At 41.1% G+C, this 17,126-nt stretch overlaps 1 protein-coding gene across 3 annotated transcripts in view; it reads left to right on the top strand.

Annotated features, from left to right (window-relative positions):
* Window positions 1-3,199: 3,199 nt before the first annotated feature.
* Window positions 3,200-17,126, top strand: part of sobpa (sine oculis binding protein homolog (Drosophila) a) — a 41,254-nt gene continuing 27,327 nt past the window's right edge. For 2 of the 3 annotated variants that reach the window (XM_023431561.2, XM_023431563.2), the window contains exons 1-3: window positions 3,200-3,562; window positions 13,398-13,518; window positions 14,626-14,835. In XM_023431561.2, the coding sequence (XP_023287329.1) occupies window positions 3,467-3,562; window positions 13,398-13,518; window positions 14,626-14,835 (427 nt within the window). In that variant the 5' untranslated portion in view covers window positions 3,200-3,466. The remainder of the gene's footprint in view (window positions 3,563-13,397; window positions 13,519-14,625; window positions 14,836-17,126) is intronic. The other variant, XM_023431562.2, reaches the window with a different exon arrangement.

Here is a 17,126-nt window from a genome sequence, read left to right on the forward strand (position 1 = left end):
TCTTTTTAGTTTCGTGTGCTTTATTCAGCACGTATAAGATTTACAAAGCAGAACTCCAACCTTTATAGTCGGTTCACACTTTTAGTCACCACTGGAAACACTGTGATTGTGGGTTATTTTTCTCTTACAAGTCTCAAGTTGTGAAGCCATATAAACATTTACTCACCAACAACAACCCGGTGCTGCCACAGTCCAGTACCTGGTAGCTACCTAAATCTTATCTACTGAGTTCACTTAGAGGGATATTATAAACATATTTCAATGTTTAAATCAAACTTAACCACCACACACAGATGACTTTTACTGAGAGCTTTTATACTTAAGTTGTTTCTGCGACCAACCAGCACCTGACAGCTCATATTTGCTGTGCATGGGGTGTTTTGTTCAATATTTGTAGTTATTGACATTTTCTAGGTAAGGAAAGAAAACTGTAAGTCAATTAATATAACATTGCACTTACGTGTACATAAAACATTAAGGCCTGTTAAGGATAAACTTAGCAAAATGCATGGACAAAATATCAATTAACCATCAACATAGGTATTTTATACCAAAGAGAAACACTGGCATCAGCCTTACACAGCATCTGCAGTTAGGTAGGCTAATATAACATATGTTATGTGTTTGTATTTCCAAAGCCAGTGAATCAGTGCAGCATTGATCTGGGATTTGATGTTGATGTGCTAGTAGTGTTTGATCGTTAGAAAACATCCCTTATCATTAGGGAACATATCAACATATTGTCACTGCTTTTGTTAAATAATTGGAAATTATAGGTTCAGCTGCATGTTTCATATTTAGTCAGATTACTGTAAATCAAGAACATGCTTACTGAGATTTTACCTCAATGTGGAAACACTTTTGGATCTAATCTGTCTTTAGTTCTGTCCTAACTCATTATGTGTTTGCTTTATGGAAAGTGTCAGATAACAAAACCATAGCCTACTTTTAAATGTCATGTACTTCCAATTCTATGCTGAGATTTAAAAAAAAAAAAAAAAAAGAAAGAAAGAAATGAATACAAGGTAAAAAAAAAATCCTGAAAATATCCATTTAAAACAAACAGTTGAAATTATGAAAAACAAGCTTCCTCATGTTTCTGTTCATGTAATACAATCCTTGTGATAATGTAACAGTTTACAGAGAGGGAAACATCCCAGCAGTGTTAGCTTTAACAATGCTTTCATTGAATCCTACTCCAGCTGCTTATTACTGGACTGGAGAGAAAGTCTATCAAGGACAGTTTATACAACCCTGAGCTGCAGTCTCCTCTGCAAAGACTTGCAAAACAAACACACATACACTACTGTAAATCCATATATTAGCCTATATTCTACAGGAAAACTATAATTTGGTTCTAATCCATCCAGCATCATATTGTCCAGATTAAAATAGCTAGAGGCAACAATATGTAGTTATAGCAAAAATCACCCCAAATACCACTGATTCATTTTGATTATGCATGCTTTATTGCAATTTTAATCAATTAAAAATAATTTCTTCACAGTTCTTATGCATATACCTACTGTTTTTAAATTAGCCTCCACACGTATTACTGTAGTGTATATCACCACAAGCATCACAGTTACATTACACTAAAGCAAAGTGCTGCAGCTGGAAGAACACCCTAAAGGGGGAATCTTGTGATGCATGTGTGCTGCTGGTTTCCAAGGCAAGAGCAGCACTGTAACACTCAAATCATCTCGCCCTGACCCTGCATCACGGTTCACAGCTCCTGTTCCTGCTGATTTTCTGGCTCAAATGGGTGTCACTATGCCATGAGCAGCATCACCCGGCCCTCTCAGCAGCTTTCCACCTGTCGACTCATTGTAATTCCAGTTAAAGTCAGAGGGCAGCATGTAGCACACAGTTGAAACACACAGATTCATGCCCAAAGCAAAAATCATTTATTAAAGGGCTCTGAATCTATTTCATATGCCAGTAACAGCACTGTTTTGCATTAAGTGAGAGGCCCTACCTGAGGAAATCCACTGTTATACAACATGCTGTCACACTGTCACAGCATCAACATGTAATTTTAACAGTTTAATAAACAAGAGAAACAGCAACTGAAGACAGCTATATATTATATACCAATGCGTGTCTACATGTGCATGCTTATACATCTAGATATATAGGGCATACACAGCATACGTGCACATGTGATCATGTGAATATTGTGTTTTGCATGCAGATGTTTTCCATCAGAATGCATGTGTGCAGGCTGTAAGACGAATTTCCCCCAGCACTATAAAGACTATGTATTTCGAAATCACCAGCTATGATTTATTGGAATTAATGTTTTTAAGGAGTGGATCCAGTTTTTGTCTTTTAACCTTGGATTGAAAGTGAGATGTTCATTGTTATTTATCAGTCCACTAATGTGGAAAAACATTATTTAAATGGGTTTAAAACATTTTTTGATTTACACCGCTGATGATGTGTTGGGTTGCATGTGGCCTGTATGAGACCTTCAGCTAGTCTCTTACAAGTGTCTGATGATGAACCTGATTATGATAAACAGCCTGAGGGAGAAGAAGGAACACTCTAAAGGTCCAATGGAAACTTTCATTTTCACCACGATGGTTCGGTCATTACAAAATCAGCACACCTAACAGTCTCCTTTGGCCTTGATAGCCTGTTGCACCGTTTCCTTCATTATGATGAAGGGTTTGCTTTAGGCAGCACTAACACACACACTTTCATTTTCTCATCGAGAATCATTATACACCTGCTCCACTGACTTTTCCCTATGACGTGAAAAGTTTGCAAAAATAATTAAAGCCATGATTTTAATCCCAGCAACAGCCATCGACCTACCGTAGTGTCCTTGTGCAAGGCACCACACTCACTACACCTGCAGAGTTTCCCCTGGGAAAGACTGGCAGCTGCGTGTCTCTCCACATGCAGCTAAACAGACTTGATTCTTGAGTTTGTGCTGTTAACTGACTGAAGCAGCGGAGTCTGTAACTAAATCTCATTATGACCAACACCAGTAGGTTGTAACATTCATCTGAAGAACAATGTGGGACTGGAGGAGTGTGTGGGCACCTGTTTGCTGCTTACAGACTGTCACCGTGAGGGAGCAGCGCTAAGTGGATGTGACTGCTCTGATTGCACTCCATGGGAAAGCGAGAAGAAATAGCCTACCTCTGATCATCAACGCGTCATATAATGTTTCAGCGGACGCCCCTCCCCCTGTCTCGTTTTTTCCCCTCACTCAACCTCTCCTTTGACTCACAGAGGCGGCTCACCACTGGCACACGGACCGTGGAGGATACGGGCAGAAGATGGCTGACTTAGCCGAGCACCTCAAGCCGTCGGCGGCATCACCAGCGTCACACGGGCCGCTGAAAAGCTGCAAGACATCCGCCGTCTGGCGACTGTAAACAGCTGCCGCTGCCTCTCTCACCCCCTCCTCTCCCCTCCTCACCGCAAATATTGACAGAAGTATCACAGAGAAAACATGGCAGAGATGGAAAAAGAGGGCAGACCTCCGGAAAATAAAAGAAGCCGAAAACCAGCACACCCGGTGAAAAGGGAAATAAATGAAGAGATGAAGGTAAAAGGGGGTCTGTGCCCAGCTGCATGTGATTACGCGTGGAAACAGAGTGGTTGTGAGGAGCATGCATGTGTGTTGAAGCACTAACCAGGCGTTCTCAGTGAAATATATACAATACACTCAAGTGCAACTGGCTGCATGATAGTCAAACTTTGATTTATGATTTTTTTTTACCCAAGTTCTATTGTCCTATCCATATGAATGCCAGCCTCAGCAGCGCACTCCGCCAATATACCGCCTTGCACAATGGATGCGGCACCCATTCACTGCTACTGCTCTCCTAGTAAGTTTTGGATCAGTGGAGAATACAGTGCGCGTTCCTGTCGCTTCATGTCATAATTTCGCTTTTTGTGTGCCCTGCCTTTCATGGCTTACTCAGAGTTAATGGAAAATCCAGTGCGTCAGTGAAGGCGTCAACAGTGCCTCTACTATTAGGCTACTATTAATACTATAACACTACGGCGCAACGGACGGCAGCCAATGTTCATAAGTACTATAAATCAATGGGGGAACACTCGCATATCCACGATGCGTTTACGGGTCCAATGCGACTGTGTGGGTTCGCCTCTGAGTCGAGATGTGTGTTTGTGTTTGTGTGTGCGTGTGTGTGTGTGTGTGTGTGTGTGTGTGTGTGTGTGTGTGTGTGTGTTGCCCAGCTGCCCAGAGGCGTGTAATCCAGATGTGCGTCTGTGAGCTTTACGCAGTCGACAAGAGCACATTGTCTCCCGTGTTCGGCCTGCACGGTTCAATCCCGATATCCAGCCACACGTTGTTTCTATTGGTGGTTATTCGCTCGGTGCACATAGTGATATTTGAGCCCTGCGCTCCGTGCGGTTCATTGTGGAGAAAGAAAGTGTTCTTGGCATGTGTGTGTGTGTGTGTGTGAGGCAGGCTGTGTGTCCGCTTTGTCTTCCTGCTCCTCATTGTTTGTACACATTTGGCTGGAGACACATAAGCACGCAGTGTTTATGCTGGTGTGGATGGATATGCAGGTGATCACAGCGAGAATAATTCTGGAAATTGTGATTTTAGGCTGTCAGAGGAAAAGCGAGGGTGCTGGCTCTGAGCGAGTCCTGAAACAACCCTGGCATAAAGGCTTTTTGTATTTGAACCTCTCCAAAACACCATTTGTTACTGCTTCTCCTCTGTTGCTGTAAAAAAAAAAAAAAGAAAAAAAAAGAAGAAGGAAAATAAATATGCAGTTTATTGATGACAATATAGATGGCTCGTTGGGGAGCTCTGCTGCCAAAGAAGCATTTATTATTATCATAGAGCAATCAGGAACAGGCAGTTAGCTACAATAATATTACATGATAATGTAGCCTATTAATTAACAGAGCAATCTGCTGTATTTGAGGTATTTTTCTCCTGATGCAAACCTTTTCAGACTGAATCCTTAGAGATGTCATTGCTTGTTACCAAAAAATGAACTGGAGATCTCAGAGAAAGGTGAGTTCATTTACTGTAATGATGGAATTTTAACTGTTTGTTAAACTGGAGATTTTACTTGGTAAAATTGAAAATATTTGTCATGCTCTTCACTTTGTGAAGGAATACACTTAACCCATCCTTCTGGTGCCTGGTCCTGATGACAGAGGGGAGGGATGCAGGAGGTGGGGGGTTGTCAGGCAGGGTCTCTCCATGGAGAATTTTCCTTATTTCCTATCAGGGGAGTAGTACAAGGAGTCTCAGCAGAGCATTAAAAATGGTATAAATCTTTATGAGCATCCTTAAGGCACAGTGAAGTGTCGTCTTGAGGTATTTAAGCACAAGTTCAGATTTAATTGAGTCATTTTTACAATTGCAGCAGGAAGGAAATATCAGGCAAAAAAATCACCATAAATCTATTTGGGCTCATGTTGTAAAAAAGATCAAATAAAATAAGATGTCTTCTCTTATAATTTATCACATTGACTGTGTAATTATATGATGTCAGTCATCAGTCAGAAATTATGTTTTATTTGCAGGTCTGTATGTTTTCCTGTTAGATGATAGATTTTGTGACGCTGGTCATCATTCAGGATTCAGTCAATTGACATCACTTATAATATGTTTTGAAGAGCCGATGTGTCACTTAAACATCTCATTCGATGGAAGCGGCTCAATTTAAGGGTAACTGCAATCAGTCAAGTGTAAGATGCACCTGACCAAATGAAAATGTCAGTTTAGCATGTGAATTTTTTTGATATGTCAACACAAAATGTAAAAAAAAAAAATGAAAAAAGTATACAGCAGATGTATTGTTGTATTGACGGTGAGTAGGAAAATCAACACTCTCCCGTGACACCTCCAGTGTCTCCATCAATACCAGAGGAAGTTACTGAGCGAAGCAGCAGATGTGGTTATGGTGTCAAAACACTTTCCAAGGCTACACAAGTTCGATTGTAGCTCACTACAATTTCATCTCCTGTCACGCACACGCACATATTCAAACACACAAGGTGTCGTCTGCAAAGTTAAATGAGGAAAACACTGATTCACAGATGCAATTTAAAGTGAGTCTGTCTAACCCAGAAAATAAAGGTTGCCTACAGTCCTACAGCAACACTGTGATTAATGAGGAAAATCTGGTTGAATAATTATGGATGTATTTAATATGACATAACATGAGGTTATTGCACGTATTGATACAAAGCCATATGTGAACCTGGAGCCATGGATTACAACCTGCAGAGTTGCAGGTAATTAACACTATGCCACTGATTGTATGATGGTCTCCCCAGAGCAGTAAATCCAGCGAGTGAATTTTAATGTATTGATTTTCTGTAGAAAAGGCTCAGATTCCTCTTTTACAACTGTTCAGAACAAAAAGACTCAGTTTGTTGCCTTCTCTTCTTCAGATTCTCTCAGCCTGAATATTTCAGACCAAAGCCAGAGGAAAAAATACTAACACAGACCCACAATGTGCCCTTGTGAGGGATCATACTCCTCTAAAAAACCAACAGTCTGACAGTGTTTCCTTCATCTGGCTGCTTAAAGTGTGCCACGGTAAAATAAGCCCCGGTGAGTAATCAAGGAGAAGGAGGAGCGGGTATGGAGAAGCTGGAGAGTGGGTTAGGAAACAGGGGAGAAAGGAATGTATACAGCGCTGGGCTGGCTAAGCTGTAAAAACTGTAACCTGAGCGTCTCTGCTGGATCAGATATCAAGGAAAGTAGAGGGAAATGAAAGCAGAGGAGAGGGAGAGGCAGAAGAAGTGAGAGGGAGCTAGGGAGTGGAAAAGTGGAGAAGGAGGAGGAGGCAAAAGGAAACTTGGCGTGTGGATTCGGGAATTTTATCACGGTGTACTGTAACCTGCTCTGGTTTCTATCCACAAGGTATCCAGTTCCCACCATCTTCATTACCACAAGTCCTACCAGCCATGTCTGGGTATTAGTGGAGGGAAACAAGGGGGAAGACTGTGGACAAACAGGATTTAAATGTATTTTTATCATTATCCTCTGCTGAGAGTATGACAGAGGAGTGCCAGCTTGTGAACTGTATCTGTGCTGAAGGTACCATGAGTACATTATGATTACTGTCCACTACACCACTAATTATCCTCCAGTTTTAAATGTAAACTTGCTGGAGGATCCAAGGCTCGGGAAAACCACCATATTGTCTCCAACTGGGTTTCTGACTGGGGACTAAATTGATATTTTCCATCTGATGGTTTCCTCTTCTTGACGGCGCATCACAGTGTCACCATCATATCACAGTGCAAGGCAAAGGCAGCAGTAGAGGCAGGGTGATTTAACAGCTGATGGCACTAATCGCCTTAAGTGTAGTCAATATCTATAAATGATATGTGCATACACTGTAAATAGCATACTGTCATAGATGTTTTAACATGGTACAGATCTGTGTAAAGTTAGAATAAAAATGAAGAGTAGTTTAGTTTATTAATGTCTATTAAATTTTCCCATTTGATGTCAGAGGAAAAACCCTGTCTCACAGACATTTAAAGGGTTTATCCCCTCAGGGAAACGGATGTGTTCATTCAATTTCATAGATTGATATTGCAGTCTGATAGTAGCCCTAGAGAAAAAAAGTGAGACTGTCCAAAATGGAAAGGATTTGTCATTTTGGCAGAATGAATGAGCCCAATAAATGTCATTACAATCTTGTCCATTAGATTAGGATATTTATTGTCTACAAGTGGACTTATTGAGAATATTAAGATTTGTACGATTTATTCTCTGGGGATCATGAATATCCACTGCCGATTTTAAGGAAATGCAGATATTAGTTGTTCATGGACCCAGGTCAAAAGGAATTATTACCTCAGTGGACTTAAACAAAAAGGTCAGGGAGGGTCAATGACATCATTCTGGATCTTCCTCTGGGGACCACAATTATTCGCTCCAATTCTCATGGAAATCTGTCCAATGATTTTCAAGATATTAAACCTTGGACCAAAGTCTTGCACAGACAGACAAGACAAACCAACTCGGGCCATGCAGTTTAGCAAATGTTGCCTTTCTTGAACTTTTCTAACTTCGCGCATGAAAACCTTTGCTTGGCAGCTTCAAACATGAGCAGCACCGCCAGCTAACTTTTGTTCTGTTGGAGGCTTTTAGAAGCTGTTTGGATGAGTAAAGCTGACAAACACAGATTTTGTCTGTGTTAAATCAGATGAAAAGGCCATACATCCAGTGTAACATATAGACATCTGTAGCTGCCGCCGTGTCTCCAATGCCTCTTCCTCCCCAGCTCAGCCAGAGCCAAAGTTGGTGCCGCTGCTTTGATGAGCCGCCAACCAGGATTAAATTCCACTCTTAATAATACTCCCACTTTCTCAAAGTAGTAGGGTGACACAGAGGACAGGATGGTAGGAAGGAAAGAGAGACACAGAGAGATGCTGTGTTTTTGTCTCCGTGATCTGGTGATTTTACAGCTACATCCGTTTTACTCAGGAGTACATTCAGGCTGGGTTATGCTCCAACTCATTTGTTCAAAAGGAGGATTTTCTCCTTGATGATTTTTTCTGCTCAAGGTTTCATCCTTGCAGTTGGACTAATTGTTGCAGTTGTGCTTGCCAATGGGTGAGCGTTGAGCCTGTCAGTGCTCTGCCTCTTTTTGTTGGACGTGACACTATTATTACAGTAACTGCATTAGAAAAGAAATGTCTGCCTCTTAGTTTAAATATAATAAATTCTCTTCTCACCTGTTTAATATTATATAAGCTGAAATTTCCATATATGTTTGTTTATAAAGCAGGTCTAGGTTCTATATTAATACTGTGAAAGTATCAAAGCGCTGAGTCCACAGAGAAATGCACACAGCCTGTATTCAGAAACTGAGCCTTAAAACCAGCCATCAGGACTAATTTTGTGATGTCACAACAAAGCAGTCACTGCTCTCAGCCATGCCCCAAAAAGGTGTCTCCATGGGCGACAACATGGTTGTGTATAGACCTGTCAGAACCTACCTTTACCAGTTACAACTGCAGTTACACCTGCAAAATGAGCTCTCCTAATTACCAGCCTTTACCACCATCTTTACAAACCTCTGACACCAATAACTGCTCCAACCCCTGTTGGATGCTGACGCTGTCTAACCATGAAGTGCAGAGAGTTCCAGATGTTCATTCACATGTGTTGTGGGCCTGCTATACACTACACCGAAACCTTCCTGTAGGTGCAGTACGTGCATGCGTGGCATCGCCACAACAGGTTGCTTTGACTTCACTTTTCATTGACTCAAACTGTGCCCTGTACCTTTGTGCCACGTCTACCCATTGACCACCCCACCACAGTGGTATTTCCTAACAGACAAATCAATAACTCCTGTCATTCTTCATTAATAATATCTTCCAAGCGTTTACACCAAGTTCTTCTTCTATTATTCTATGCAGAAACTATTATGTATGTACAAAGAAAAACTGAGGCGAAACTGATCCCAGAGCAGCACTACTACCCTGAGATACAAATACAACGCATCATGAATTTTGCTCTAAAACACAAAACAGAGAGAAAAGTGCTGATGATGCAGGAGAAAATCTGCCTCTGTCACTCCTATACTGTGCCACAGTGTCTCAAATATGCAAAGAGATACTTCTGCCTCAGTCCAAAAAAGTGTGTGTGTGTGTGTGTGTGTGTGTGTGTGTGTGTGTGTGTGTGTGTGTGTGTGTGTGTGTGCGTGCTCATTCCCACTTGTATCTCCCTTACTATAATACCACTGTAAGCAATATCCAAACTGCACTTTGTGTTGGTGCTGTGGTAATTGGATTTGTATCAAGTAATTGAGTCAGTGGACTAACCTGTTGTCTGCAGGCTGTGGACACAGACAGGCTCTGTGCTCCAGGTCATGCTGTGTCAGCGTGTGTGATGAGCCATTCAGGCCATTTCATTCTTTCCTTTTTTAGAGCAACGTAGGACATTTTATTTGTGACAACACACCTTGAAGATTCACTTGCCCAAATTAAATCCTGGTTTCAGATACGGCTTCTTTTCCACCCGTAGGAAATCATGAATCAATACTTCAGACCTGCCTCCAGTGGTGAATGAACAGTCCTCAGAGAAAGCTGGACTCACGCGAGTTAGAACTTGTTTTCCGTCTCATTCTGTTGGTATGAAACATCATAGACCAGCCTGGTTAATAGACATGAACCTTGTGTGCAATGTGCTGATGCCACATCATCAGACACAATTACTGAATGAAGCACTGGCAATAGTTTATATGTAGTGTTTGGGAGAAGAGATGACATTGTTCAGGTTAGGCCACAATCTGAATTTGCTTTTTGCACCTTTTCATTCAGAATGCAATGGAAAATGCAGTGATGTATGTGTATATACTGTGTGTGTGTGTGTGTGTGTGTGTGTGTGTGTGTGTGTGTGTGTGTGTGTGTGTGTCTATATTTTGCTGTTAAACTTACATCAGCTAAGAGTCAGATGTGCTGGGTGGCACTAAACCACTCCAACATGATCACTCTGGCTCCAACATATCGACAGGAGCTGTTTGTAATTGACGTTTAACTGCTTGATGTAGTGACTGATGGGTGACGGCTGCTGCCATGATGAGATAATGTACAGGGTATAGTGGGACTGGCTATAAAATAATGAACTGACACATGTCTTGTCAATTTGATCTGGAACAAACCCACCAGCAATAAGAAAAGCTGGGTCATCTCGGTGGCAACGCACTGTAAAGTACGGTCCTTGCAAACCTGTAATATGATTGTACGAGCTGTTTCTGTATGCGAATTGACAGTCACGTCCCATACCTAAAGCTATATTTAATCTTCAAGTGTTTATCATTATAAGAATAACTTGAAAAATAGAAAATGATCATCCATCCATTTAGAAAAATTTATCTCGAAGTACGGAGGACCAGTTTCTCCTCTAAGCTGACAGTTTAGCGACCTGTGACTAATACTTTATCACACAGACCAAATAATTACAGCTGATTCATCCCCGGTTACTGTGGCTTGTTTCACGAAAAACATTTTCATCTCTGTGTTACAGTCAAATGATAGCTGAAACATTTACCATAGTTTAGGGTTCAGTGAATAAATGCCTCTGGGAATGTTCCAGCTGAGCCGAGTACGATGATAATGGGCTGTATGCATTAGAAGGGTTATGGTTTTGTTGTGAGTACAGTGTTTATTGACTGTGTTGTGAGAGGCTGTTATGGAGGAAATACTTTAATGTTTCACCTGCATAAAGTTTTATTCCTTTTTGATGCGTGCATTAATCTGTGTTGCTGTGCTGCTTTACTTTCTTGCTCAAAGCAAAGTGGGTGGAAGGACATGACATAGGCTATACTGTTTACTGGATTATGATATTTTCTTAACTGTTAATTGTTATTTATTGCTCAGTGAGTTATTAATGTTTCTACTCTGTTGTGATTGGTTCACTCTTGTATTTTTAGCCTACACTAAATATGAAGCTAAATCCAGCAGGCGATTTATTCTATTTTATAGGCGTTTATTTTAGCAAAACGATTGGAAATGAACTACAGCCATCTATAAAGCTCACTAATTAACATGGTATATTTCTTTAATCTTTACAAAAACAATGAAAGACCTTACTGCGTTCAGCCAAGAAACACAACCCTTCATAAAACCAAAGCTTGTTGTTTTGTATATGCTCTGGTTCAGATTAAAGGAGCTGTTTTGCTATTGCTACATAGCTAACATTAGTATTACCAGCTGTTAATTACCAGTCTAAAAGAAACGTTGCGAGTTCGGCATCAAACTTCATTCCTTCACTCACTAAGAGCTCTCTCCCGCTGTTTAAAGCAACCCTCTTGTTTGCTTCTATTTCTATCACTACCTTTCTTCTACTAAAGTTAGCATGCTAACCAGCTAGCCCTGGCGTGGTTGATGAGCCACTGCAGCGCCCAGTCTGCCCTGAAGAAGTAGCGCTTCTCAGAGGGCGTCTCTTAACCTCTTGTACTGTAACTACAACAATGGCTGAAGCTCTTGGCAAGTTCATTAGTAAGCTTTTGAGGTGCTGGTAGGCAGATTTGTCACCTATGAACATAGCCAGGCTAGGTTTCATCTATGTGCTAAGCTAGGCTAACCACCTCCAGGACCCTTGAATAAACAGATTTAACAGTAGTGTTGAACTTCTCATCTACCTCTTGGCAAGACATAGACAAGCATATTTCCCAAAACTCTTTCTGTAACAGTCAGTGGACCGACTGTGGTCAATCATGCTGTGCAGCTAAACATTGTTCAAATCCACAAACATTTATTTTAAATTCCAGCAGAGGTCCCAGAGTTTCCAAAGAAATCAAACATGTCGGGCTGAATGTAATGAATGTGTGTATAAAATAATGTACATTGAGAATATTTCCATTTAGGTAAATAGTATATGAAATAGGAACTCTTGGGTTTGAATTCTTCACTCAGTTAAAACATATAGTCAGCGTGGTTAGGATGTTAACAACCTAAACCCTACAAATGCGTAAAGGGAAACAAAATGGCTCAGGGGTTAAGGCCCACTCAGAATTAACTATGCCATAATACTATAAAACAAATAAATCATTATAAATGAATAAAATCTCAGCCTTGACAAAGAAATATGTATAATCTCATGTGGTTGGGTCCCTCACCTTCAGATGAAATCAATCAATCAATCAATGGTCCCCTCGGTCTGTTTAACCCCTGTGCCATTTACAGTGGCAACATTTCCAACCAATCAGGGAGGCTGAAGAAATAAGCAAACTTAAACATATCAGTAACAACATCAAAACTCTGCATTTACTATGCAATGTTTTTTTTGTCCTGTATTGTGATACCTTTTCTATTCTAGTGAGTGTGCTGTGATAGTTTCCTATTCTCTGTATTACACTCTGATACAATCCTCCTCTTTTATTGTGAAATGACAGGGGCCATTAGTTAGGCTGGATGGCACTGCAGTGTTTGGACAGGAGTTAGCCCCAATTAGGTTGACCTGTACTTATGAAGAAGACCTGGAGTTATAACCTACATGTGGTTTTCTTAGCAAAGCTTTACATTTTGAGGGAGCTCGCAATATCTCTGCCTAATTAGTTGAAGAAATGTAGTGTGTGAAGTCAAGGTCTCTAGAGAAACACAACAAATGCAGCAAAATAACAAATGTTGCATTTGCTTTAAAAACAAGTGACCTCACATCTCATTTACTTCATCCTTGGGTTACATTTATATTTCATGTGAAAATATCATAATTTTTTAAAAGGTTACTCACTTTTAATTTGCTACCATTTATTTACTACATCACTACTGATCAACACTGTAGCAGATTGTATTGCAGGATATTTACAGCTCAAGTATAATATTGTCTACATCAAAGCATGTTGTTTTTTAGTCTGAGTGATTCCTGTAGGAAGACCTCTGTTGTGAGTCTCACCAGTCATCTGTTTGTGTTACAGAGTTTTGCAGAGAACACCATGAACGAGCTGCTGGGCTGGTACGGCTACGACAAGGTGGAGCTCAGAGACTCTGACAACCTGGAGATAGGGGAGACGCCACAGCACATCTCTGTCCTCAAAGGTATGAAACTCCAGCATACAGTATGCCATGTTGGTGTTGTTTCTTTTTTATTTAAAGCACCATACAGTAAATTGAGTGCATGTACAGTATTTTATGGCTGAATGTAATGCTTCTTTATACAACAGGTGATCATGTGCTACATAAAACGATAATGAAACTAGTGCAAATATCAAGTGCTCATGAATGGATCATGACACATGGCTAATGCATGTTGTGAGTATGGTGACACATGACTGTGACACCTCTTTGTGATTGTTTTAAGGGCCCAGAAACAGCTTCTTATTATAATTGATGGGGTCCAACATGAGAGCACTATTTAATCCCAAAGTTAAAACAGAAGAAAAGAAGTGAAGAAAACACTGACATATTATCACCTTTTAGAGTTGATATGGTGAGCTTGTTAGCAAATATTTGCTTATTTGTGTTATTTATATTTTAGCATGTTCGTGTCCACCTGATCAATCTAAGCCAAATCTCCACTCTGCTTTGTACTGCTCTCCACCCCTAAGGGAAATATCTGGGTGTGTAGCTGCTAAATGCTCCATGTTCACCAGCTAGTGGCTAACTTTGTTTGTCTGCTGGACAGGTAGTATACAGTGAGTTTATTAGAGCCTTTTCTCTGAAAACAGCTGCTTTCTGCAGCCAGAGCAATGCTGTCGATAGAAAGTGAGACTGAACAAAAGTTGCAGCCATAAAACCAAAAAAATTGTTTAAAGAGGCTAAAATTTTCTGCAGAGCTGAAGGGAACTTTAGAGTCAGTTGCTGATTCTTTGTGGGTTTGTCAATATGGGCTAATCTTTTACATTACATGTAGTCATTTGGCCCATTATTAACATAAAATTATTGATTAGTGCAGCTTTATTGTTATTTAGTTAATATTCAATAGCATAGAGGATAGAGGAGGATTTGTTTTCATGGGTTTTAAACATAAATTTGTCCAAGCCAACCTTTAAAAACAGACTCTTCCTCTGGTGTGAAATATGACCCACTGAGTCAAATTTTAAGCATCCCAGGCTCCTACATTATGGCAGGAGTAAAGCAGTGAGTGCCGCAGCATCTCATCGGTTGTTCAGTAATGCTTTATTTTGTTCAATTTCTCCTGTCTAGAAAACTTGTTGCCAAAAATCCCAGCTTCAACAGAGAGTAGTGAAGGCTCTCCGGATCGAGCCAACAGCTCGCAGTCTATACCAGCCTCCAGGAATGGAGTCACAGAGCCCTCCACCACACCGTCCACCTCCACGCCCAGTACCAAGGAACATGGCAACCTGCCCATCATAGTCCCCATGATCCCTCCGCCACTGATCAAGCCCCCTGCAGGTAGGAAGCACTCACACCGTTTTAGAGAGACATTAAATGAAAAATAAAAAAGTTTAGGCTAATAAAAGTACTAGTTTGTCAAGAGAACAGTTAAACGTGATGACATCCAGCAAAAACAGTATTAAAATATACTCAAATGACGTAACCAGACCACCTCCACTGCCGCTTCATAAAGTTTCAAATGTTTTATGTGTTTTGAACAAAGCTACATTTTAAATTTCCAAAAAGATCAAGGTCATTTTCAGCCCATCACTGATTGCTGATGTATTCACCCAAATACCCAACCACAAACACACAGTCCGTTTAAACAGCCAACCAGAAGAAATGTCATGGACTTCATCCACAGCTGTTCTCCAGACAGACTGCACTGAAAGTATAAACCTACTTGCTAATTCTCCAGCACTTAGCATGAAAACTGAATATTTATGCAGCGTGAAAACTTTCTGCTTTTGCAATAGCCTGAAAGACTCCATATCAGCCAGGGACAGGCGACTAATGAGCTAGCTACCTGCTGTACACCTTGTTTTCCTCCACCTGCCCAAGTGTCAATATTACCCCATCAACTCTCTGAGGAAATGTCCGCATTCCTCGGCCAGACAGAGGCTTCATTATCCCTTGCGTCTGCTGTGGCACAGGAGGCTGGTACGCCCCGGCGGAGGGAGCAGGCCGCCTTGGCATCGCCCAAGAGGAGTCCCCGCTGGCCCTGCCTAGGCGGGGAAACAGATGGTGTGTTCCCACTTAAAGCCCAGCACCAACCCACCACCCGGCCAACACCCCCTTTAACTCGCCACCCACCCCCCTACCACCACACATACGCTGAATTATTCATGTGCCACGCGAAGTCCGACAAAGGACCTTTTGAGGTGCAGGTACGGCGCATGATGGTGGCATTTAGTATGGTGGCTGCATAATTACCGGCGTGTTTTTTTTTTTTGCCCCTCATACAGATGTGTGTGTTTTGAAATGGGCTTGTTACGAGGTGCCAGGATGTGGGAAGGCGCAAACAACTCCACCTCAAGATGTCTCTTTGTATGAAAATGTTGAGATATTGTGAAAGATGTTGTGATTTCATGTTGGGCTTTGATCCTGTTCATTACGCTGTGGTACATACATTATTCCAAGCAATGTACAAACCCTGATCCACCTACTCAGTCAGCTTAGAATGAAACTATTTCTCTCTTTTTTCTGTTATAACTGCCGTGGGCAACGATCTACACAGGCACAAAAAGGTAGAGAGACTATAGGACTGAGATAGAGAGCAGAAAGACATAAAATATGCATGTTGGGTCCACTGTGCTGTCTTTAGGGCCCCAGGGAGTTGTTCCCTTAATTGTGAGTTAGTCTTTACTTAAAATCTGATGGCCCTGTAGATCCATTAAGCTCACCAAGAGGTGAAAAGTCCGGCCAGAATGCGATAAGGAGATGAGCGGGGGTGAAAGACTAATGGGCCCGTGTTTTTTCACCCTCACACCCGCATAGTCATAATGTGATAATTGGGAGCTATTGGAGGGAATCTCGGTGGATCCCTCTCAATGCAACAGCGATGGCACTAAAAGCCCGCAGTTCATCACCAGCAGTCACAGTTTACCACAGAAGAGGCATTTCACTGTCACAGAGGGTCTGTTAAAATAATTTGTAGCCCACACTGACCACACTGCAGCAATGCAGCTACATACCTCTAAATCAAAGGTTCAAGTGACAAACAGGTTCTGAAACCATTGTTTTAGATTTCAGTGCATTACATTTTGTGGTTCCCAAAAACAATTTTTTTTAATAAAATGAAAATACCTTCTCTTAGTCTTTGTAAGAAGAACTTAAAGTGGCAATAGACAAGTTTTTGGTTTAAACTTTATGAAGAAAATTGATTGCACAATGTAATGGTTATCATCTGCATTTAGATTAGTTCCCTATAAGCCTTGCTGTCACATTGCCATTCTGTCTGCCACTGGGTTGTCAGGGCTGGTAAAAAGTTTATGGCACACTGATGTGTCGGCCCACCAGGATTTGTCCTTGTAGTCCTGATGGCCAGTTGGACTATGGAGAAAGCTCTGGGATTTCAGAGGGTTCAACACCAACGTTCAGTTGGCATTATTTCCACTAGATCAGTGACTAAGAACTTAGACCTTACTTATTAATACAACCGGGTATTTTCTCTACCTTTCAAAAGGTTTTTCCTTGATTTGGACAGTAGCTAGACTGATAGCAGTAACCATATTGTCATCCGGTCTTTGCGACAGTAGTGCCAACAGTAAGTTGAAAACACTAGGAGGAGGAAAGTTGAAAAGTTGTTT

This window comes from Seriola lalandi, unplaced genomic scaffold (genome assembly GCF_002814215.2).
Source record: "Seriola lalandi dorsalis isolate HSWRI2012SDOR001 ecotype SW California unplaced genomic scaffold, Sedor1 jcf7180002054925, whole genome shotgun sequence".
NCBI classification, from domain to species: domain Eukaryota; kingdom Metazoa; phylum Chordata; class Actinopteri; order Carangiformes; family Carangidae; genus Seriola; species Seriola lalandi.